General features: G+C 46.7%; 1 protein-coding gene across 1 annotated transcript; it reads left to right on the top strand.

Moving 5' to 3' along the window:
* The first annotated feature begins 18421 nt into the window (after positions 1–18421).
* LOC131272870 (uncharacterized) lies at positions 18422–18928 on the top strand. Its single transcript, XM_058274746.1, has one exon. It carries the CDS (start codon positions 18422–18424, stop codon positions 18926–18928), a length of 507 nt encoding a protein of 168 aa, XP_058130729.1.
* The last annotated feature ends 5427 nt before the right edge of the window (positions 18929–24355 follow it).

Genomic DNA, 24355 nt, shown 5'->3' with positions numbered 1-24355 from the left:
TGGAGAGAGGGAGAGAGATAGCCGACCGAGAATGTGTGCTGCCACCGGTGGAGCAGCAGCTTCCGGAAGCTCGCGTCGCAAAAGGGAACGATCGCAGACGACGATAATTTCCGGCCCAGCAGCCCCGACCCTCCCCGGGGCACGGCACGGGGACCGACCGCGGGGAAAGGATTACGCTGGCGACGGATTACGGACGGTGAAGCTTTTGTGATTTGGCTATTTTTTCTTCTTCCTTCCTTCCAGCGCCAGCAGGACGATGGCTTGCGGGGCAAGATGCTAAGCTGAGATAGATGGAATGTTCTCAAGAAAGCACGCGCCAAAGGAAATGAGAGGATTAAAATTAATATCCTGTCGGCATGAATGGGGAGCGGGCTGGCGGTGGCGAGATAGAGCGCCAATCTGTCGGCGTCAATCCATGTCGGTGGCAGGCGAGCCGGGCCGGGCGAACGGGAGCGCAAGTTTGAAGGTTTCAATTACTGTAAAACCAAACACAATGTTATCTCTGATTCATCACCTCGGCGCAATCACAGCGAACGACGTGGAACGATAGTTCTTAGAAAACCTGGGCGGGGCGATAGGAGTGGGAAAACTTTTTTTAAAAAATACCGACCCATTGGAACGTTTTACAAAAGTTGTTATAATTGTGCAAGTTTAGGTCGGAACGAAAACAATGCATCGTAAAACCAATCGCAAATGCCAGCAAACGGATATTTATACGTACCCCGAAGACATTACAATCTACTGTCGCACCATATTGCTATTGTGCTTTTCATGCCAAATTCAGTGGAACTCTCGTCCAGCCCGGAGTCATCTGGGGGGGGGGGGGGGGGGGGGAGAGGGGGTATGCGTGCGGGAGACGATTTATGAAATGCAATATCCAGCCGCCGGGAAAGCATTACCTATTGCTACGACGGGCGGTCACATCGGCAAAGAAACCGGTCATTTTACATCCATACACGTTGCGATCTGCAACGACAGAAAACCACCGGCGTCTACTTAGGCATGCACGTTTGCTCCCCCCGCACCATCTGTATGCTACCTTTCCCAGTAATTCATGAGATATGTAGTTTCATCTCCCGGCGGACGTTGATGTATGGTAGCATAAATCCCGCCTCACTTAACTTCAAGCACGGTGAAAGCGAGAGGTGGTGGAAGAGGGGGGGGGGGGAGAGGGGAAGGGGATATTTTGCCCGAGGTTGCCCGGTAATCTCCCGACGTGGAGCTCCCAAGCTTTGCAGCGCACAGTGTACACTGAGCGGAGACAATCTCCAAGGACACTTCATTTCCCGTAGCAACTATTTTAATGTAACGAATTGTTCCCTTCCCCTTCGCCGGCCGGTACCAACCGGCGGTGACCATTCGATCCGGTCACTTATGGGGCAGCTTTGCGGCGGCCTGCCCTCGCCAGGACGGGCATGGAGTGGAACATGTACATATATTGAAAAGAAAAGGTTGGCTGCAGGCGAACGCATGGTCATGCGAGCTTTGGCATAATGAGGGATGTGATGCGGGAAGGATACGGCTGATCGCTGGGAGGTGGAAGGAAGGGAGGGGGTGTCTTTTCTGTGACAAGAATGGCCATGGAATTTATATCCGTACCTGCTGCGTTCACCTCTCCGTCGACTTCCACGCTGACCGTTCGGCATTGTCCAGCGGAAAAACACCAATCGGCCCCGAAGCGTATCGTATGGAAATCACGAGCTGCAGCAAACCCGTTCCGTGCAATGATGTTCTTTTAGCTTTCCTTTGTCTGTTTTTTTTTCTATCTAAAGAAGCAGACATTTTTCCTGTCGCATCTTCTATTGAAATGAGCGACGGCTGGGGGAGTGTATCTGTACGATATGTCATAGAAAATCATCCATCGTCCGTCCAATTTATGTCAATCAACTGATGACAAGTGCCGAGAATGATGCTTTCCTCCGCCCTCAGTGGACCTGCACTGAACTCTATGCTTCGGTCGAACTCGATCGTCAACTGCATCTTGGTGTTTCACGTGATGGACGTTCTGTGGCAAATCATTTCCATCGTTTCCTGTTCGTGCCGTTTTGGATGCTCCACTAGTGCAACAATTCAGTTTGAGACAAAGGACGTTTCTTTTTTTTAAAGCGAACGAAACGAAAGTCCTCCATGATGCGGCAGTTTAGCGTTAATTTCAACTCTGGCAAGTGGAGACCCTGAAGCTACGTTCCACGTTGCCGGAGGCTTCATCAGCTTCCGACCACGTTATGCACAGTTGATCGGTGAGCAGCGCGCACCGAAGGATGTATAGAAATCACCACCCCAAAATTATGCAACAGCCTAGGGCGCCGCAAAACTTTCACACCGCGACAACTAGACGCATAAATTATCGGCGGGTCTGGTCGAGTTTCGCACCGCAGCGCTTACTGCCAGCTGCGCAAACTAATTCATCGCTCATTCGCCGAACGGATGCGGAACTAAGGCGCTGGAAAACAAAAAGACAAGACAAAGGCAACGGGCCAACGGGGCCGGGAGGGTGGAAAGTTTTCGCACAGTTTTAAATTAGTTTATTAACTTTAACAAACCAGTTGCGAAGGCTCCGGAATCGGAACGGATCGGAGAATCGGGGAGCTGCGATCCGACACGCCCGTGCGTTCCGTTCGGTGCAAGTTTCGCGATTTTTCACCATGCTGTTTTTCTCCCACCGCCAAGCGTGCCTAGAAAAGCACCACTCCCGGGGTGTGTTTTTGTGAGTGTGAATGTGTATGTGCGTGAGCTTTCTTCCTGCAGGCTGCAGTGCCGTTTGTTAGCGGGCGCGTTAGACGCTCGAAAAGGAAAGCTTCTGAGAAGCGGAACAATACGAGGGGGCGAGAGGAAAGAAAACAACCACCCTTCGGTACGGGGGATGAATGGGTAAAAAAAAATCAAAAATTGTAGATGAAATGAAAACATGGATGCGTGCTAACCCGAGAGCGCGATTGCGTCGTGCCGAAGTGCAACCACCACCGACCGAGACTGGGAAAACGGATCACACTGGTCCAAGCGCCGCCTCGGAACCGAGGAGGAAGTTTTGATTCCCATTAGCTTGTTATGATTCCTCTTCAGCATCCTTCCACTCCCACAGCCACCGTTCCACACGCGCAGTGCAGCGTCAGTGGGGGGGTTGCCACCCTAGCTCGTTGTCGTGCGTAATAAGCAACAACAGAATTTCTAATTGAAAAACTTTCTCAAGCCAGTGCGCTGTTCCCAGGCCGAAGCAGGGACCGGTCGGTATGGGGAGCGCTGGATTCGGGCCGGAAGACGCCGGCTGAGATAATGAGGTTATGGTTCGGTACTGATGATGAGCCGAGATTCGAACCAGAGTGCCGGGTGAAGCGGTAGATTGGTTTCGGGGAGTTGTTGCTGACTCATTGGTTTCAAATTATTTAGGACAGGGCGGCCGCTTTAACGGCACCACACGCAGTGAGATATGAGGAAAAAAGTTAGTTTTTGAAGATGATTATAAAAGTCCCTTCTCATTTTCGGGGCATGGTTTTTCTGGCAAAGTTCTGTTGAAAGCAAAGCCCCTTCTAATATTTTTTTTCCGCGCACAAAAGAAATCGTCCGAACAGTTTATTACAGTAGTAAATCTTTTTGATCAATGAGCGTGAGTTTGATATCTTTCCATAATGTTGAAAAAATCAAGCAAACGTTGAATTTGTTTGTTAAAAGTAGGTTTTGTTTTCATATTTTCCCGGTGTGAGTTTAAAGGTGTGTTTCCAAATTAACTTATTGTTTTGGAAATGTAGGACCAATGCGACTTTGCGCTGTATAATCTTTATTACCATCGTTATGACCTCGAGTATATATTTTAGATTTTATTTTGTATAGAGTTTTGTCGATTTTGGAACTTTTCAAACGTTAAGATTAAGAATTATGTCATTGAAGATTTGTTTGAAAAAAATAAATAGATAAAATCATCAAAATTTTACAATTGAATCTCAATTTTACTAACACAAACAAAACAAGCATGAAAACATATATCAAGGTGTATCCACCAAAGATGTACAGAGGTTATACAACACGGAGAAATCGATAAAAAATCTACCATTTTAAATAAAAACATAACTTACAAGTAAAGAGTAAAAACATAACTATTTTCTCTTCCCATATTAACTGTCAACAACACACTCAGCACAATATAAACAAAAGCGGTGTAGTGATTACATTGTAACAGAACTTTGTTCCGGTAGGATTTAAGAGTTTAAATAAAACAAGTACATCACAAAAAATGCATATGGATAACAAATTAGCATTTTAAACTATGCAAGAAATGCTATATCTGATTAGTTGATCTTGTGTTAGAGCTCATTCAGTCTCGAACCGCCCGATAACGTACAAACACCGCCCGAAACGTCATCCAAGTCGCTAAGATTGATCGTTCGGTGTTCCGCAGCACTCCACCGAACACCGAATACGTCATGTGCGTTCGTCGAGCAATTCGCTTATCGCAACGCCACTTCAATTTAAATAAATTCAAAAGTTAAACCGTGCACCGCATGCAAATGCCATCGAGGACCAATCGTACCTGGGTAGGTTTTCCGGGAAGAAAAACGGAAACAAAAACGGCTGCCACCTCGGGAAGCACTCGATGCCACAGGGAGAGAGTGATCGAGCGCCGGTAGTGAGGAGCAGCAGCACACTTTGCATCAACCGGCGAAGATTTCATTCAAGACAAAAACCGGCGAGGTGTGGAAGAAAATATGGTTAAACACGGGCAAAGGGGGGCCTGTGCGCGAAGGGCCCAATTAAGATAAGCTATTTGTCGTTTCGAGTAGACGTTGAGGGGAGGCCTGAAATTGCAGTCCTATGAATACATTCACACGCTCGCTTTCGTCGGCGAAGGTGTCAAGTCGCTCCTACGGTTCTCTAAGTCGCTCGTGCCATTCCAAGAAGTCGAGCATTGAAGCACATAATCTGCCCCTAAGGACCGCTTATGGACACTGGTGCAGATATTATCCCAAGTGTGTGTGTTGGGCGTCCTAGACGTGGGAGGGAATAGTTGAAAGTGTATGGAAAAGAAGAGAAAAAAACGCCCTACTAATATATGGACGATTTACATAACCATGAGGAGACCTCCGCCCCCAATCCCCCCACTCCTCTGGCGTGAGGTAAATGGGTGAGGGCAGGAAAATCCCAAATTGCTCGCCCGTTTCCGGTGCAGTGGCGGTAACGAAAATCGCGATTAAAAAGAAGCAGCACCATTCTCCTCCGAGAGCTCGCGGTGGGAAATTCTTGTTCGACACCCCACACACTGGTCGCTTCCACCGAGGGAGCCGAAAAGAATCGTAAATAGGCACGCTAGAAACACCCGTTGGCAACATCCCGCATGCTACCTAGCCGGGGGGAAGTGAATGTCCATTGGAAAAACTTAACCTGGATTGGGGAGCCACGAAAATAAAAACCCACGGAGCATGCAGCGCTAGGGGAAACTCCGGAAAAGCGCACGGCATACTCACTCTTCTGGTTCCGCTTCCGGTCCGCTGCGAAGTGAAGCCCGCAGCCGGGCTATTTCCTTCGACACTTTTACCACCTCCTTGAACACTCTTCCCATTCTTTGTGTATGCGTGCGTACGTTTGTGTGTGTGTGTATGTGTGATGAAGCTTTACGCCAAGGGTAATAAGTGTGCGGTAGTGTCGAACCAAAGGTCTTATCTGAAATGAAATCTTTCCTGCGACGGCTTACTTTTCGGTTTTCTTTTTTCGGGATTGTGCTCCGCGCGTCGGAGGTGCTCGAGTGAACGTTTTAAGTGCAGGATATGGTTCGGACAAATCACCAGCTAGGTGCGCTCTTTCTCGCTACTGTACGTCTGTTGAAGTCCTCGCATGGACGAAGAAACAGCGACCGACCCCTAGGCTTTTCACTGCTTCATGGCGTGACCTTTGTGTCTCTCGATTTTTTTTATTTGCTTCCTACCGCTTGAAACGCCTGGTAGGAAAAGGAAATCGCGCAATGGGCGGTAAAAATCAGACGAAAAATTAAAATGAGAATAAGAATGGCGTCGAATAATAAACATATCCCAGGCTGCGTCGAGCGTTAATTCAGCTCGTTCGTGCAGCTCGCTGGAGAATTTGAATACGGACCCATTTCGTTACCGCAAGTTTTTATTATTGGGTTTTCTTTTTGGGAAAAAGGTATCAAAAGGGGTTCTCCAAGTTTCCGGATGTTGTTAATAATTTTTAAAAATGAGCACGGTAACTCTTAACTATAAACGTTGATCTTACGGGTTGTTATAAATATCAAAAATAATTTATTTCTCTTTTAACTTCTACACAATGATAAACTAAATGAGCACAAGATTTCAAATAAAAAATTTCTTTTTAAAGATATAAGATTAAGTAGAAAAAAAAACAACAGCCAATTATGTGTGTCTTAAAGCACAAGGTTTTGATTCACTTGACATAAAACTAAAAATGACATGACGTTTCGTTCGTAACTTCAAACGCTACAAATTCGAATGAAACATATACTGACATTAATGATCTTGTTGGCCAACAAGTATGCCGTTCCAACCTGTTACACTGCCCCAATTGCTGAACTGTTTTAATTAACACCGAACTAATCTCATGCTGGTCAAATTCCTGTTTGTGCTACCCTTCGCGGTCCGATTTCCTATCACTGAGATCCGATAGCAATCCTTTTGTCGCCGCTATTATGGTGACCGGAAGTTTGGTCTCGGGAAACGATCCCCTTCTCTGCCTCTTGGTTCTCATCGTCAGTTCGGGTAGGTGACTGAAAAAATAATCACTTCCACCACATGCGAGCACGTTCCTGCTTGGTCATGCCTTCCAGCTAGTGGTGTTTGTTTTAGCAATTCTTCACATAGCTTCTCAGCCACGAAGTCGGTCAGTTTCCTTGCCCAACGACAGCGCAGAACTGCTAATATCGTTCCGTTTCAATCGCACCGAAACTATGCTGCAGAGATTGGTTTTTGATTCTAGCATATCCGGTCGACGAGGAGTTCGTTCGTGTTCAGCGCGTGGCAACAGTTGTCGGGTCGTTTTCTGAAACCAGTCACATATAGCTTCTTATACAACGTCTTCCTACCGGTATTTGTTTTCTTTATGATCTGTAGAATATTTTCCTTGCTTTGGGAGAATTTTTTTAAAGCGTTAGGTGATAAACCAAACAGTGTGCTTATTGATAAAAGTCAATTGCACGGTTTGAAATATGTACAATTATTAAAAAAATAGTATTTAAAATGAAACGTTGTATGAACCATCCGTTGTGAGAATAATGTAACGTAACAAGGTTGATAGCGAGTCGAAAGAGCATGGCATCGGAAACAAAATGTTATAGTTTAAAGTGTTCGTTAAAATGATAATTTTATAACAGTTCCCTCTGGCGATCTCGATAAAACAACAATATATTAATTTCCTAAATTGCCGCTGCGAGTCAGACCCTCCTCAAATTAACAGGCAAATCGACCTGCGCCATATTCCTGGAAGGCCTTAGGAGTCCAGAGAATGCAGAAAAGAACAACTTATTCCAGACCCGACCGATGCCCGCCAAGATGTTGGCCTATGTTTGCCTAGCTGCGTTGACACTTTTGCGTGTGGGTGTTGGCTCAGCGTCCTTCAAAACTCGGCCTGCCGACTCAGCACACGAGCCCCTGCCCAAGACACAAGTATCACATCCACCCTAACCTGTCAATTATTGAAACGGCCGAAAGAAGGATAAAAGCATTTCCCAGTCGTTCGCCTTAAGTTTCGAGCGCTTCCACTTCTTACGGTTTCGCTGGAGGGTAGGGGTCTAGCTGTCTGCGGGGAAATCTCATAAGATCGCTTGCTGTCTCCATCCTTGTGTATCGATTGGACCGTTCGCTGCCTAACGCTGTTGGCGTTGTTGGAAAGGACGCGGTACGGCAAAACGGTGGTCGTTTGAAGGTAGACCCAATAAAGACAATACCCTCGCCGTGTCCTCGAGAAGGATCCCCGGTTGGTTGGATGGCCGGTCGGTCGTTTCACTTGTTAGCTCATTTCCGAATGCCCCATGCCTCGGACCTAAAACGTGCCCGGAACGTGTCGAGTCGGCTTGGCGCGAGGCGTACGAGTGTGTGCGTGTGTGAGTGGGTGTATGGATTGCGAGCTGGAAAGGCTTTGTGGAGTTGTGGCCGAGCTTGGGGACCCACTTGAAAGACACCGACTAACAGGGTGGTGAGTTGCCGAAGAGGCTTATGATGCACAATATTACGGTCGGATCGAATGCGATCTAGAGCGATAGGGCCTCTCGAAGGAGCGGGCCCGTGGAAAGGGGTCCGGCAAGGTTGATTTATCCTTTCGAGCCCCATTCCGGTAAGTGGCCGGCTGTGCCGTCCGGGCAATTAGTGTGGCTGAATATGTTCATTGAATATTTATCGCATAAGATCGACGCGGGTGTCGCAACAAGTGAAAAGATGGTGGTCAGTTCTTTGGCTCAACGTAAAGCAGCGATTCGTTTCCTCGACATGGAAGAACTATTCTATTTCCATTACCAATGAGCTTCTAAGGATACATAACGGAAAGCTAAAAAACTCAAGCAATTTTATGGTTTATCATGGAAATTGTATATTATGTACTTTATTTCTTTTTAAACTACTACCAATTTTTCATAAAACTTTTCAAGCATCTTAATCACAAACCAGAACTTGTGAAAAGTAAAACGATGTTAAAATCGTGACCGTCATGATTACCGCCCGTTTAATGACGGTGCGTGCAAACGTGTAAAAATGATAGTCACATTAATTGAAGAATACACCCATCATCACAAGTCTGCGCTTTGCGAAGAGGACAAATTTCGTTTCGGTCCAGGTATTACAATTGCCAGTTTCTACCGTCACATTGTTGTCCATCGGAAGACTTTGAACAAATGGTTAAGTCTCGAAACCTCCCATCAAGTTCTTTGGTGATGAAGAGGGAAATAGCTTAGGATAAAGAATAATGGACTCGGGACGTATTTTGGGCCATAACGATCGCTTTGATTATTCGGCATGCTTTTTGCTTAGTCAAATCGCTCAGTTTTTTTTATTTTGTTACGGCACGTATAATGTTTATTACAAATTTGTTGAATAACATTATTAACAAAACCTTTTGAACCCCAAATGCAAAATGTCATAGGATGAAGACGCAAATCTAGAAACATTGAAACTTTCTGGTCCGTTCTTTGCTCAGACTTTTCTGAACAGAAGTGAAAATACCCAAAGTTTTTGAGGTGAAACTAATATTTCATGTCAACAGCACCTCGAGGAAATCCGCCTTTCTTTTGGATTTTTCAATTCTCTTACACAATTTTATCGTTTACATGCAAAGTAAAAACACATTTGTTCAAAATTAATGTGATCAATTTTATTTCATTTAACTGTAAATTTATTTTGCAGATTCGATGTTTCATATGTAAAACATTTTCATATAAAAATTATTTTCAATCTCTAACAAGCTGATTTTATATTTCTTTCGAATTTCATAATTATTTATAATACGAAAAACGGATCTTAATGTTAACATTGCTTGAGGTGCGAACTTGTAGAACGGCAGCAGCGCGGGTAAGTGTGAAAATGGAAATAAATGATAACGTCAAAGTGGGAAAATAAAAAATTTACCATCGAATCTCATTCAACGGTTCGAGGATTATCGAAGTGAACAAAAAGCACGAATTGCACAGTCGTTGGCGATGCCGGTCGAAGTAGCGATATTACGCGAGCGAAGGTTAAACTGGCTTTCCACTTCGACAAGCTTTTCATCACCACTACCATCATCAGCATTATCATCATCATTCGGTTGAAAGGGAACTGGTAAAGAAATATTCTTTTACCAAAAACACTACGGAAAAAGCAACTATGTATATACACACACACACACACACACATACAGCCGAGGCTTTTGCGAAAATGCGAACGATTGAAAACCACAAACATTTTCAATTTGCAATCATCGATTAAATGAAGATTGATGAGTTTGAAATGCGAACTGAATCTGGCTTTGTAGGTAATTTGTGCCAATTTATATTCCTTTTACTTCTTCATTATTTCACTCACTCAGGCTTTCTCTCCGCACGCTGTGCCTTTCTCTCTCTCTCTTTGCTGGCAGTTGGCAAAAGCAAGTATGAATATCGTTGCGAGAAGTGATCTGAGACGAATTTGAGGCATGTTCATTACTATGCAGCGCGGGAGACGGCGAATGGAAGAAAATTGGCGTGACGATGCAAAGCTATCGGGGCGATGGCTTGATTAAAGGAAATTACAAGCTACTCGATATTCAAAAGCATCCCGAACACGGAACCGGGAACAATCAGCCGGTGAAGATGGAACAAGATTACTGGAACGATTACATTCTTGAGGAAACGTCTCATGACCTCTTCTAGACAAGTACATTTGTTTTCAGATGGGCCGATTTACTTGTTCTTGAGTAGCGATACTTTTTAGTCGGAAGTGTGGTTAAGAAGCGATTTGAAATGTGTTTTATCATCAACGCATTTTTGTACGATTAAACTTCACTCACTGTGAAGATTATTGAACGATGATAGCTAGATTGGTGTATTTATAATTGAAAAGCAATTTATAATAAACCTGTCCTTCAGTTACATCGAAAGGAATTTAATTCATGCTCTTTGAATCAATATTTTCAATGCAATTGCTATCATTTCAATAGTGACCAGGCGTCTCTATTGATCAGTTAGTGTAAAAAGTCGACTCACATGAATTATTCTGCTGTCGAAACCGTTCGGAAATGTCTTTCGGAAAACTTTATCTGGTTCAGAATGCAATGTTGACCTGACCTAACCCTCGGTCGTACACACATTCCACTTCGATTGATCCGGAGGATACTAGCAAACCGGGGACCATTTTGACATTATACTCTACAATTTCCGTTTCTATTTTACACCTGTCCAGATGGGTAAAAAGGATATCTAGTGCAATGACGGATGATTGTAAGCGTAACAAAGACTTCCGAATGAAAAAAGGATTTGGATTTCTTAAGGTTTCTTGTTCAGAATGTACTTTTATTTTTTTAGTTGAAGAATTCTGTTCTGCTTTTTTTTAATGAAGTTCGATAAGTTGCAAGATTTCTTTTAAATATATTTGGTTTTTGGGGAAAAACCTACGGTTATTAAGAAAACCCTTAAAATATGGCGAACGTGATATTCAACGAAATCACGTGTCCAACAACCCACGCTCTGCTTTGCTTCACGTAGAAACAGTGCCGAACGGCGAAGGGGAAAAGTTTAAACTATTTATCAAGGGATTTTACGCTCTAGCAATTTGCCAGGATTCGAAAAGGTGGCAAACTTTCCTAAACAGACTTCTTGCACCGTTCGAAAAGGGTCAGGAAGCGTACGAACTATGTGCCAGGACGGTATGAAAAGTTTGGCAAGCACATAAAAAACCAAAAAGATTCCATGTGCGCTAGTTTAATTTTACCCTGCCACGTCCGGTATCTCACCCAGCTGGCATCAAAGCAACTTTTAGGCACATACATGCGAGAAGCTCGTTGCAATTTTCTTCTAGTAGCTCGTCGCCTCCCCCGGACCGGACACTCACTCTGCACACGCTTTGCCCTGGATTCGTTCCATGGTCAACGTTTCCCGGCGAAATGGTTCCCCGGGGCGAGCGCTTTTGTGTTTTGGTCGAATTTTACGTTGCATCAACATCAAAGAAACGGTACAAGACGTCAGCGTAGAGCTTTCATGCTGCAACGCCTCGACCGATGATGATTGCACTCGTTTAGGATACCGGAGGAGTTGTCATGAGAGAGTGGAGGAGTGTGAGGGAATCAGAGTAACGATGGCAACAGCTGGGTACGGGAGTTTGATGAAATCACCTCGAGCAAATCACCTGTACAACATATTCGAAGGGAACATTCAAAGAATTTTCCGATATTTTTGCATAATCTATTAGCATAGCAGTGAGCACGTAGTTTGGAGGTTCAACTAAATAAATGATCTACGGATAAACTATATTTATTTACGGATATTTTATTTAGTTAGCATAATATTATTTGTCTTATCTCTTTGATCTACTATGTAATTTACTGTCTTTACAGCTTTATTTTTATTTGATGATACAACTAGCTCATGGCGATTTGGTTTTAAAACACGTCATGTTTGGCTATCTTTTCCAATTTTGTGTAGCTCGTTTTTTTCCATTTTGTGTGGCTCCCCTTTTTCCATTTTGTGTGGAGACGCCTGCATTTCAGACTCTTCAAATGTTTCCACCATCGCTCGGCCTTCAGCCGCTTCGGGCTGACGCTGGTGCCAAAGTGGAAAATTTTAATGAAATTTGCCACGATAGGAAAGTTACACTGTCAACCCCTTGACTGGAAACAACCGGGAGCGAACGGAACAGCACATCGAAAGGAACTAAGTGGAAACCCAAAAACCGCTCACTTCCGTGTCAGTTAACGTGTTTTCGGCTTTTCGGTTCCAATCCATCGCCGTTGGGCGATGAAGTTTGAAGCACGCGCCGGTTGGCATTTTCGGAGAGTCTGTCCATTTGCAACGAGCCGTTCCGATGAGGGAAAAGTGGGTAGTCTCGAGTGATTCGATACCGTGTGCTGCCGTGTAGGATGAGAAAGGGTTGCGGGGCCGGATGCATGGCGTTTTCATGGACCATAGACATCGCGCACGGTAACGACCTCGGGAAATGAGATGCACCTAACTTCTTCGTCAGCTGGTAGGCCGTCTGGCGGGCTGGTACGGAAGTTTGATAGTTGCCATAACGTGAGCCGGATCTTAGGCCCGATTTGTTGTCGGGAGCGTCGTTTTTCGGCACACCACTCACCTTCAACCTTATCCACGAAACATGGGCGTCCGTGGGCTTCCCCATTGGCGCACGCTTTGGATAATAAATCTTTCACCATCATACGCTGCCATGGCAGATGACGTTATCATACAAAATAAGTCGTCGGGACGGGCTGTACAGCGATGCCCGAAACTGTGCATGCCGGAAATTTTGACTCCGGTACCCGAACCAAACGAGGGTCGCAAAAGGCTTTCCGTCTCTCGGTGGTCTGCTACAGGCTGATGGTGAAGTAGTGAAGGCTTGAAATGGACACACTGGAGCAGTGTAATCATAACTATCGTCGTTGCCCGTTAAGTAGCTTCATGGTAGTATGGGCCGAGATTTTCTATTGGATTGCCTCCGCAATGCTAGCCGGAGGAATTTCCAAAGTGTGGTTGGTTGGATAAGCCCACGAGGGTGACAGGATCATGGTAATCAGATAGAACACTTTATCGTGCCGGATGCAGTAAGAGGATTTCCATTGCATCACCATGAGCACAGTTGAGTCCATCCTCCGATTAAACCTTTAGGCACCTTGTGAGCTTCCTGTGTCATGATACTCAAATTAGTATCAATTGTGGGTGTCATATTTGAACTTCGAACGACTTGAACTGGTTGAACTGAATTGAAATTGAAAAAATTAAAGGAAATTTTGTAAATAAAACAACTCCAGCTTAGTACTGTTGTTCCAATAAAAGAATGATTGACTATTAGAATTGGTTTCAAAGTGTTGGAAAACATCTTTTTATTTCACAGAAATAACTAGATGTAATTTGCTAGCGAGAAATGGTAGATAAAGAATTGAATGAACGATTTCTTAAAGCCCACCAAATTTCGCTTGATTCCAAGATTGCCATTCAAATTCAAATAAAAAGATACAATATTGGAAATATCGCCATACCTGGCCAGTACGGCAAGAGAAAATTGGAATGAAGAAAAGAAGGGGATGTTCTCTTTATTGAAATGTTACTATATGAGCATTGCGTGCTTCACATCCGGGGTGTGGCAAAATATAAAATACTCATGGCGTCAAGAAGGCACGATTTCCGATTGTAACATGATATTCACGCACTGGAATGTCAACCAGGAGGTAAATACTACATTCAGTTTGGCAGTTCAGTTTTGAAGACTTGTTCGACATGTAGATGGAGTTGTAAATTTAATAATTTTTAAAGGAGTGTCTGTCTTTATTCGGTGATCTTCATTTGAAACATAATGCACGCTTAGGTAGAAAAAAACGAATCGCTGTTCTACGTTTGTTTTTAAACTTTATAATCCACATAATTGAAAACAAAAATGCTGTGTTTGACATAAACATCCTTGACTTTTAATGTTAAGTATTTGGTGAAAATTGTTTATGACAACAGAGAGTATGTGTTTGTTAGTTTAAACGAATCCGCATGCCGGAGCTGCGTGAATCCTTCACGATTACCTTCATCACTTTACTGTAGGGTCATTACCGCCAATACCCTCTGGACCCAGGCACCACCGGAATGGGAACGGATGAGTGAATAAATAATCCGACCGTCTGCCCGAGGGATTCGCGCAATCACAAACCATTTCCTTGGGGTTCTCTGGCACTGGCTCAGCATTTCATCGGTTTCAAGCAACCGCGTCAGACGAGGCAGACCGGTACGCCCGTCCAGGGTCAGACGAAGCCCGGCGATACCGCCGTATCACCGTTGTTGTGGTTCACGCGAGTTTCCTTAAGGTCGACCGGCTCGTACCGACCGTTACGATTCGAGATTTGTTGTACACAACGGTTCGGAGCGGAAACGGTTTTTGTTTTCCTTGCTGCTGGCGGCCCGCCAATGCTTACCTTCAGTGAGCCGCTCAGCCACGACGTCAGTAGGGCTTCCCATTGCCCGGTGCTCTTTACTTCTTTTGGTTTTCCGCCATGGTGGGCCGGATTTGGAGTAAACGATCAGGCCGCGACCGTGAGGTTAAAGATTGAAGTGCTTAGGCTTACGAAGGCTCGCGCCGCTTCCGTCTGTGGCCAACGTTTTGTGGGGGATGTGTTTCGAGTTGTCCAAAGGCATTTTTGTACACGTCTTAGTAAAGTAATTGGATTGGGTAACCGTCACCGGGGAGGGGGAGGAAGTAAGGAGGTGTTTTCTTTCCCGCCAAAATCACGTTTTCCTTTTGCCAATCTCACTTGTTTACTCTCGCACCAAGAAACTTGGACTTAACGCTCCCCGTGCCGATTAGTCTTCCTTTATGTTTTCTTCCTGGATTGGCCTAAAATTTGGAATACACGATGTTTTAGTTTTCATCAATTACGTGCACACCAAATTGTTTTTTTTTGTTGGATAACTTTTCGAACGGGAGTAATGTAACGTTTGCGGCTGAATAGTTTGTTCTCAGCAAACAGTTCTTACTGGGTGAACCTGTGGAACCAACCTCATACAGGCAAGTGGAGGACTAATAATGTTTGAATGATGTACTACATGGAACATCCTGTCCGGCGTCCATTTTACTACGAGAAAGCCGAATGGCGATACCGCTTGACCAAATGGTGAAGTTTTTCGCATTTCTACACACTGACCACAAAAGCCGCACAGATGAATGGAGGAGGTTGGTAGACAAAGTTCTGTAACTCATGTGCTAGTGGCTTTAAGGTTGTTTTGCCACTTTCCTCAAAGCGGTGGAAAAGAAATAGAAAAATATATAAAAAAATAACACACTTCCGGAAACTTGAGTCGGACGGAGAATGATTTATGGTTGGCGAGAGTTTCTTCAACAACGATGGTGCAAAGTGAAAGTACTTGACTGGATCCTTCAGCATTTGAGGTTGGACCGTAAGCTCTACTAACGTTCTTGAGGAATTGTATGTAGTCGAGGAGTTTTAGTTTTCTCGGCTCGATGAGTGTTTAGAGAATTAGTTAAACTCTTGTTGTGCTACCGTTATGATGGAATATTGTGAACAACACTCTAAGGTTTACCACACTACTCAAGTTTTTTTTTTGCAATAAAAAATACTGCATAAACCAACTTCAATAAGATTTAATCTACTCTTTGGGTTTTTCCGTGATCTCAATTTAAAAAGTAATTTCGAACGGCTTCTTCCTGTCATTTTAAATTTACTCAATTGAAATGTTTACCGAAATCGAATCTTTGCCGGGGATGCTTGGATGCATCTTTACTTTTTATTTTTACGCTAATTGAGATATCCGTCAGTTGAACGAGATTTCAAACAGCTCGAAACATGTCGATCGCATCAATGAAAAGCTACGAACGCCTTGTCTTTTGACCCTTAAACATTGTCCGATTTACAAAGGCGCGAAAGTGACCCATGGATCTGTGAGCCAAAGGCTAGACTGTTCTTCCATTTAGCCATTATCATTCTGGGCGTGCATTGTTGTAGCCGATCGGCTTTCGACTGTCGCTGGGCGAGCGAAAATTTACACCGCAATCTCGTGTCCGTGAACCATTTGCATGCTTCGGGCAAATATTTAGTCTACATTCGTTTTGAAGCTTCTGAGCTCCAACGCTTGGTTATTATTGTTGCAGCAGTTTTTACGAACCATTTGCTTCCTCCCATTCACCTGCGACGCCACGATAGATCACTTTTAGTGTTGGACAACAGTGTGCTGGCTTTATTTGCGCTGCACGGCACACCGTGGGAGCGTTCTATCGAACAAAATGATACGGCTTTGATGGTGTTTGTAGGGATCGCTTTGGAAGGAATTCGTGCCCGGCCAGTGGTTTATCAGCCGGGAAAGTGATGGGAACGTTCGTGCTGATTAGTCTTCAGCATTGCTTGCCGGCACGATATCGTTGCATGGCCATTGATTAACTCTTTAATTTAGCTGATTAATTCGTTTCCTTGCTCGGCACGACGTTGGGTGGCCGTCGCCAGGGGTGTGAACCCAAAATTATTGTAGTCATGTAGGGGTGTGGCTGTGAATAAATAAGGAGAAAGAAGAACAGAGCTAAATGAAAGGGAACACTGCTATTACTATTCATTATCATACTTGTATTTCGGGTGGGAATAAGCTCTGGAGTTTATTTGTGATGGTGATGTGAAAATAGAATACGTTACCAATCAGTGGTTTAATAAGATATTTTATTTTGAAATCATATATCATTGGCACTAAAAGACACACAGAGACACGATGAGATATCATTGAAATGGTTTTGGGTTCACTTTAGTTCCTCATCCTTAGCTATTAAGTTACCTACCCTTAAATGAGCCTTGCTTCTCTTCCGTCACTGTGCGCGGAACCCACCAAAGTGCCAAATCGGATAATTACGCTACAAAGCACTTCCAGTGGGTAGGTTTTAAACCTTCCGCCTCCATCGTCTTGCTTGGCCGTACACGGCACCATAAGTGTCATTCAAGGGTAGGATGGTGTTCACCGGAGGCTATAACGTTCCACGTGCGCAACCATGCTCCGTAACCGTCCGACCGTCCCAAGAAGGTGGGCCAAATATTAAGCGGATCAAAATAAACACTGGCAAATAACGAGCAAGAGTTGCGATCGGCCAGTCGACGAGAGCAGACGTGCTTTTGGATGCTCCGCAGCTAACAAGTGGGAACTTGCGTGTGTGTGTGCGTGTGAGTGTGAGCACTGGTGGAGTGATCTACAGAAGGTGCAGAGCGAGAGCAACGTGTACCGGCAAGTGACAGTAGTGCATTGGGACAAGAGAGTAGTGACGGAGAGTTTGGGACGAGACGGCGGGAGGCCGAAATACGGAGGTACCTAACGGTAAAGTAACGGTGAAATAACGGCTTTTGACTCCTGTGTAGCAGCGTGGGCCAGAGCGCGTCGGTGCGGGTGAGCTTGGTGAACACCGCGAACCAGAAGATGCGAGCTTCGACCCGTTTGGCCGAAAAGCGACAGGGTAATCCCCCGCCCAGCCGCCTGCCAACGCGTTCCTCACGAGCGATCAACAAAACGATGGTTTTGGGATCGTTGCCCAACGCAGGTGCTAGGGACGCCGGGGATTTGGCCACACCACCACCAACGCCGTCAGGCGAAGGGGCTCCGGGGGGCCCAGAGGCAGTGCCGTTGCCGAAGCCTACGCTCTCCGCTGCCCCCAGTAGCGTAGACCCTTCTATAGTGCTTCTCACTGAGAGAGTGACGAAGCTAAGCGAGAGGCTGGAGCACCTGGCCTCCGAGCTGGAACGAGAGCGCAGACTACGACAGGAGCTGGAGAGACAGCTTCGAAAAGGTAAAAAGAGAGGCACGGCTGAGCGGCAAGGTCAGCAGCAGCAGCAGCAGCAGCAGCAGCAGCAGCAGCAGCAGCAGCAGCAGCAGCAGCAGCAGCAGCAGAAGCAGCAGCAGCAACAGCAGCATCCGGACCAGCAGCAGCAGCAACCGGAGCAGCAGCAGCAGCATCCGGACCAGCAGCAGCAGCATCCGGAGCAGCAGACGGCCCCCAAGCGCGGCCAACATGCCTGGCAGCTGGTTGAAAACCGAAAAAATGGAAGTGCTAAAAACAAAGGGGAGAAAATAAAGGTTCCCCGCGTTCACGCTAGACCAGATGCCATCCTGGTCAAGATCGCCGAAGGAAGAAGCTACAAGGAGGTGCTAACAGCCCTTCGCACTGACCCCAGGCTAAAACAGGTAGGAGAGGCCAGCAAGCGAGTTCGGCGGACGGGCGAGCACATGCTAGTGGAACTGACCAGGGAGAGCTCGAGGGACTCGACGGTATTGGCGGAGAGAATGGAAGCTTCGCTTGAGGGAAAGGCGACTGTGACCACCCTTAGACAAACCGTCACGGTCGTAATCCGCAACGTAGACGAGGTGGCAACGCGTGAGGAGATCCGCGATGCACTCGAAGAGCAACAGCGCGTCAACATCAGCGCGTCGGCGGTTCGTTTGGGAGCGGTACACCGGGGTCTTCGCAAGGCGTTTATCCGGGTGGCAGCAACCGAGGCGACCACCTTACTAGAGAAAAGGCTGCGTATCGGATGGACGTCCTGCACGATAGCAGAGGACACCGAGTCCAAGAAGTGCTTTAGATGCTTCCACAGTGGACACATCCAACGTCACTGCGAAGGACCGGACCGATCGGGTCTTTGCATGATCTGTGGCAACGAGGGTCACAAAGCAGCCCAGTGCTCGAGCGAGCGTCGCTGCTTGGATTGCGGGGTCGAGTCGGGATCGGATCATGTTACCGGCCACGTTCGATGCCCTAAGCGCTCCAGTTTCAACAAAAAACGAGTATGAAACACCTGCAGATTAATATCAACCATTGCCAAGCCGCCCAGCAACTAATTTATCAGACGGCTCTGCAGAAAAACTGTGAGGTTATATTAGTGTCGGATCCATACAAAGTCCCGCGCGAAAATGCCAACTGGGTGGTTGATGTGGGTGACAGAGCTGCAATCCTCGTACTGGGAAGATACCCAGTCCAAGAAGTAATATCCACACAACACCAAGGATGCGCTGCAGCAGTGATAAACGGCACTCTCTACGTGAGTTGCTACGCACCACCCAGTTTTTCTCCGGAGGATTATGAGGCCTTGATTGCTCACGTTGAGGCGTTGGTCGTCGGGCGCAGCAGGGTAGTAGTTGCGGGTGACTTCAACGCATGGTCCACCAGCTGGGGAAGCAGAGCAACCAATAGAAGAGGAGAAAAGCTAGAAGAGGCAATGGAGAGTGCGGGGATGCTGTTGCTGAATGTCGGAACTAGTCCCACCTTCAGCAGGAACGGAGGGGAGTCGGTAATCGATGTAACCTTTTGCAGTCCATCCATGATACGCGGGGCAAAATGGGAAGTTGGAGACGACCACATGCAGAGTGACCACTTCCCAGTGTTCTTCGAAGTGGGAATGATTCCCAACAATGGACAGCGACGACCGCAGCACCAAACAAGAGAACGCTCACTACTGCCAGCTAGGGCATGGAAAACCACCTTCTTCGAAAAGGAAGTATTTGCAGAGGCACTACATGCGGAGGACATCTACGGCCAGGACCTGCGGGCAGAGCAATTAACCAGAGCGGTATCTAATGCCTGTGACGCGACCATGCCACGTCGCTCTACGGCAAGGGGTCCCAGGAAGGCTTTTTGGTGGAACGAGGACCTAGACAACAAAAGGGACCGTTGCAACAGAGCTCGCAGGGTACTAAAAAGAGCTGGAACTCTCGATCGGATGGACCCCAGGTTGGTGGAATACCGGACAGCAAAGAAGGAGCTAGCGATAGCAATCGAGGCGACCAGACAACAATGCTTCGAAGAACTATGCGCAGAGGCCGATGTAAACCCGTGGGGATCTGCCTATCAGGTCGTAATGCGTCGGATGAGATGCCCACGAACTGCTCCAGAGAGGTGTCCCGAAAAACTCCGCCGGATAGTGGACACACTCTTTCCACATCATCAACAGCAAACATGGCCACTCCCTCGACTGGAACCGGTCGCTGAGGTGGCGGAGATCCCTACAATCACGGAACAGGAGCTCTTGTCGATCGTAGACCGATGGGTGTCGCGCAAGGCGCCGGGACTCGACGGCATCCCAAATGTTGCTGCAGCTGAGACAGTACGATCCCAACCGGCAGCGGTGAGAGCTATGCTTCAAAAATACCTGGAAGAGGGTCGGTTTCCGGACATTTGGAAACAGCAAAGGTTGGTTCTCATACCAAAAGCAGGCAAACCACCGAACGACCCAAGCGCATATAGACCAATATGCATGCTGGACGCGTTCGGAAAGCTCTACGAACGAGTTATCACCAACAGGCTCACGGAGTATTCGGAAGGGGCGAACGGACTGTCGGGACTGCAGTACGGGTTTCGTCGAAAGCGATCCACAATCGACGCCATCCGTTACGTCATCGAACAGGCGAGACCACACCGCAATCGGTACCGGTATGGCGGACGCTTCTTTGGGCTTATAACTCTGGACGTACGAAACGCCTTTAATAGCGCCAGCTGGGAAGCGATAGCCTCGGCGTTGAGGAGATTGCAAGTCCCCGGCTACCTCTACAGAGTCATCGGAGACTACTTCTCCAACAGGCTCCTCCTCTATGAGACCAACGAGGGAGTAGAGAGACGCGGCATCACGGCGGGGGTTCCACAGGGTTCTGTCTTAGGACCAATACTGTGGAATATAATGTATGATGGCGTTCTTCGGCTGGACCTTCCTCAAGGTTGCGGCATCGTGGGTTTTGCGGACGACATAGTACTTACGGTCGTAGCAGATAACATCCCGATGCTAAACACTACGGCAGAAGTGGCAGTCCATGCAATACAACAGTGGATGTCAAGTGTAAAGCTTCGATTGGCGCTACAAAAGACGGAGCTCCTGGTCTTCCACAGCCAGCACAGGAGCTTGCATGAGCTGGCCAAAATATCCGTCGAGGGTGTTGATGTCCTAGAGCAGCCTGCGATTCGGTATCTTGGAGTTACCTTGGACACCAAGATAACGTTCAAACAACATCTAGAAACCGCAGCAAAGAAAGCAACCTCGGCCTTCCAGTCTCTCAACAGAATCATCAGCAGCAGAAGAGCCCCACGCAGCAGCATTAAGAGAATCCTGGTCAGCGTGGTAGAGAGTATCATCCGATACGGCGCCCCGGTGTGGCAAGAATGCTTAAGACACGACTCGTACCGAGCAATACTGCAGAGAGCGCACAAGCCTGCGGTAAACAAGGTCGCGTGTGCCTTCAGCAACGTTTCTTACGAGGCAGCATGCGTCATTGCGGGGGTGGTGCCAATACATCTGGTAATCCGCGAGGATGCCCGTTGCTACGAACAGCGGAACAGCGGGAGAGATCCGAAGGAAGTTCGGAGAGAAATGAAGGCGGAGACGATGATACTCTGGCAGGAACAATGGGAGACAGCTGAGCACGGACATCATACTCGCGAATGCATCCCAGATATCTCCAGATGGACAACAAGGAAGCACGGAGAGATCAACCGATACCTAACGCAGGTGCTGACGGGGTTTGGTTTTCTCCGCGCCTACCAACACCGGGTCGGTAACGCTGAGTCACCAACATGCCCAGCATGCCCAGCAGAACAAGAGACAGCAGACCACGTGCTTCGCATCTGCCCTCGGTTCAACGCGGAAAGACGACCTCTCCAACGGCCCGATGGATCATATCCAACACTACGAGAATTATGCGACGACATGTGTGCGAGTGAGGATGTGTGGCAGGCAGCCTGCTCCACCAGTAAAAGCATTATGACGAATCTGCAGCGGATGTGGAACTACGAAAGCCCCATGCCAGCCAGGAGACGACAGCGACAACGACAAAGAGATGCACGTTAAAACGAGCCATGATGCCATGCATCACCCAAGGCGAGATGTACCAACATCACCCCCACCCATGCCATATCAGTTAAGACGGGATCTGGGTGGAGCCAGGGTTTAGAGGCCGGGGTTAGGTTTTAGTCCGTAGAAATCAGACACTCCCCACCTGTCGTGCCAGGTGGGCGCCTTTTGAAGGTTTCCTCCCCGAAAACAAAAAAAAAAAAAAAAAAAAAAAAAAAAATAACGAGCAAGCGCACCATTTAAGTGAGTTGACTCGTATTGCTTCCGTCGTTTGGTGGCGGTGCGTTTTATTCCAGGGGTTTATTTCCCTTCCTTCGGTGTAGCATAACAAAAAGCGGAGCAACACACTCAGTTTTGTTTTCGGTTATGCTTCGCTGATTTTCATTTTATACGGCTTCGACATGCTACATGGTCCGGGTGTCATCACAAGCGTGGTAAAAGTGGTCGGAAATTCCATTAGCACACGTTAACCTCGTTCATGCACCATTTTCTGTTTTGGGGAGCTTAGCGAAAGGAAACCGATGGATGTTCTCTTGAAGCCACCCAGAATTCGTTCATATTTAAATAGAAGCAAATGTTTTTTCGCTATTCGTGTGTGACAAATAAAGTGAGAATATATCATATCAAAATTAAATATAAAAAATGAATGTCTTCTTGAAGTTTTTGAATGTATGTTAAGTGAAAATGATAGCTCGTAGTTTATTTACAGTTGCCTTTCATTCAGTTAATTCGTACTCTAGGTTCCACCTTCTGCCACGTTACGCGTTGAAATGTGTTTCCTATGTTAATTTAGAGACGTTTTGCGAGAAGTCCACTTACCTGACTGCTGGAGTAAACCTCATCTCGTTCCTGGGAGATGAAGGTACGGGAACGGCTTCACTCCGTGTGCTAGGATACGTCCCGGTAAAAGGCGTGCTCGTTATTTATTCAATAATTCTTCCGGCAATGCAGGTATCGTAATAATCCGGCACCGGGCGGCGGAAGGATCCACATTGCTCGCCCCCCCGACGGAGGAAGGCCTTGGGTGAGCGATGGTGCGCCGGTAACTGGCACACACTTTGTCGGCCGGCGCCAAGTGCCTTCGGCTTCGCAGTGCTGAACCGTGTTCCATCAAACCGGCGACGGTTCTATCGGATGCACCGTTTGCCTGCGAGCGTGCGAGGCAAGCCAAATGCAGCCGGAAAATGCGTTCGTTACGCGTCGGAAATCGCACATTCCGCTGCGGGCGGCTCGTTCCGAATGGAACGGATGGAATGGATCGCTCACGTAATGCATTCCCGTCGCGCTCCCGAACGATGGACGACGGTGGCTATTGTCTTGGGAAAATCCTACCCCGGCCGACCCCTTCTCCGCCTTGTGGAACTTTAAGGGCATGCAGAAAATAGGAAATAGAGAGAGAGAGAGAGGGAATGAAAAAACAAACGGCCACGTATGAACCGAGCGAAAAGGTTAGAGCACAACCGGCAAGAGGATCGTAAATTCCGGAACGCACAAAAACGCCAACGGCAACACTAACCAGGTGGCACTCAGTAACCCTAATGCACCATCGTTCCACTTTTGACCATCTCTCTTTCGCTGCTTATTTCTTCCAGCACTCTCCATTTCCCTCCCCTCGACGCCCGGGTGTTGAGGCGGCGGGCAGTTCTTCCGGTTTAAGGGCGCTTCAGGATTACAAATTCAAAATGTCACTTATATTGGCCCGGACACCGAACACGGAAGTGCATAGCGTGCATACGGACGGTTGCATTCCGCCACCGTAGAGCCTTCGGCCCTAGGTTGCATCGTCTTCCTTCGGTTTCAATGGGGCTTTTCTAGGCTATTGTTCATCGATCGAAACGGTTTACCGTCCCGGACAACAACGCAACAAGCGTTCCGTCCCACCGAGGGACTTCCATCTGATGCATTATGCACTTCGGAAACAATGGCGAGCAGTGTGGTTCGGTTCTGAGATGTTCGGAGGCAAATCATGGGGGGAGTCATGGTGATCGTCTGCCTCCCTCTGTGGGAAGTAACATATCTAAGCACTTACAAGGATATGTGAAAAACTGAGGTAGAAATGAAATCAGAACAAAATCAAATTGTTTTTATCTTCACTCATAAGTCTTTATGAAGTAAAATTCTTCTAAACTTGTTCAACTATACATAACATCTTAAATAAGTTTCTACACATAAACTAAATGCGATTATTTATTTGTTTTACTCTGCATTTTTATGTTCTGTGTTTTCATTTGCTTGCAATTCCTCGTATTCTCCTTCCAATTCTCAAGTAATAAAAGGTGATGTTGACATAGCCACGATTACATCCTTCCGCCCCTGTAACACACAGATTATAATATAGCGAAAAATTCCACACAAATTGTCCCAAAAATATGTTGTATGTTGA

This window comes from Anopheles coustani, chromosome 3, assembly GCF_943734705.1.
Source record: "Anopheles coustani chromosome 3, idAnoCousDA_361_x.2, whole genome shotgun sequence".
In the NCBI taxonomy this organism is placed as follows: Eukaryota; Metazoa; Arthropoda; class Insecta; order Diptera; family Culicidae; genus Anopheles; species Anopheles coustani.
This window is presented reverse-complemented; position numbering and strand designations above follow the sequence as displayed.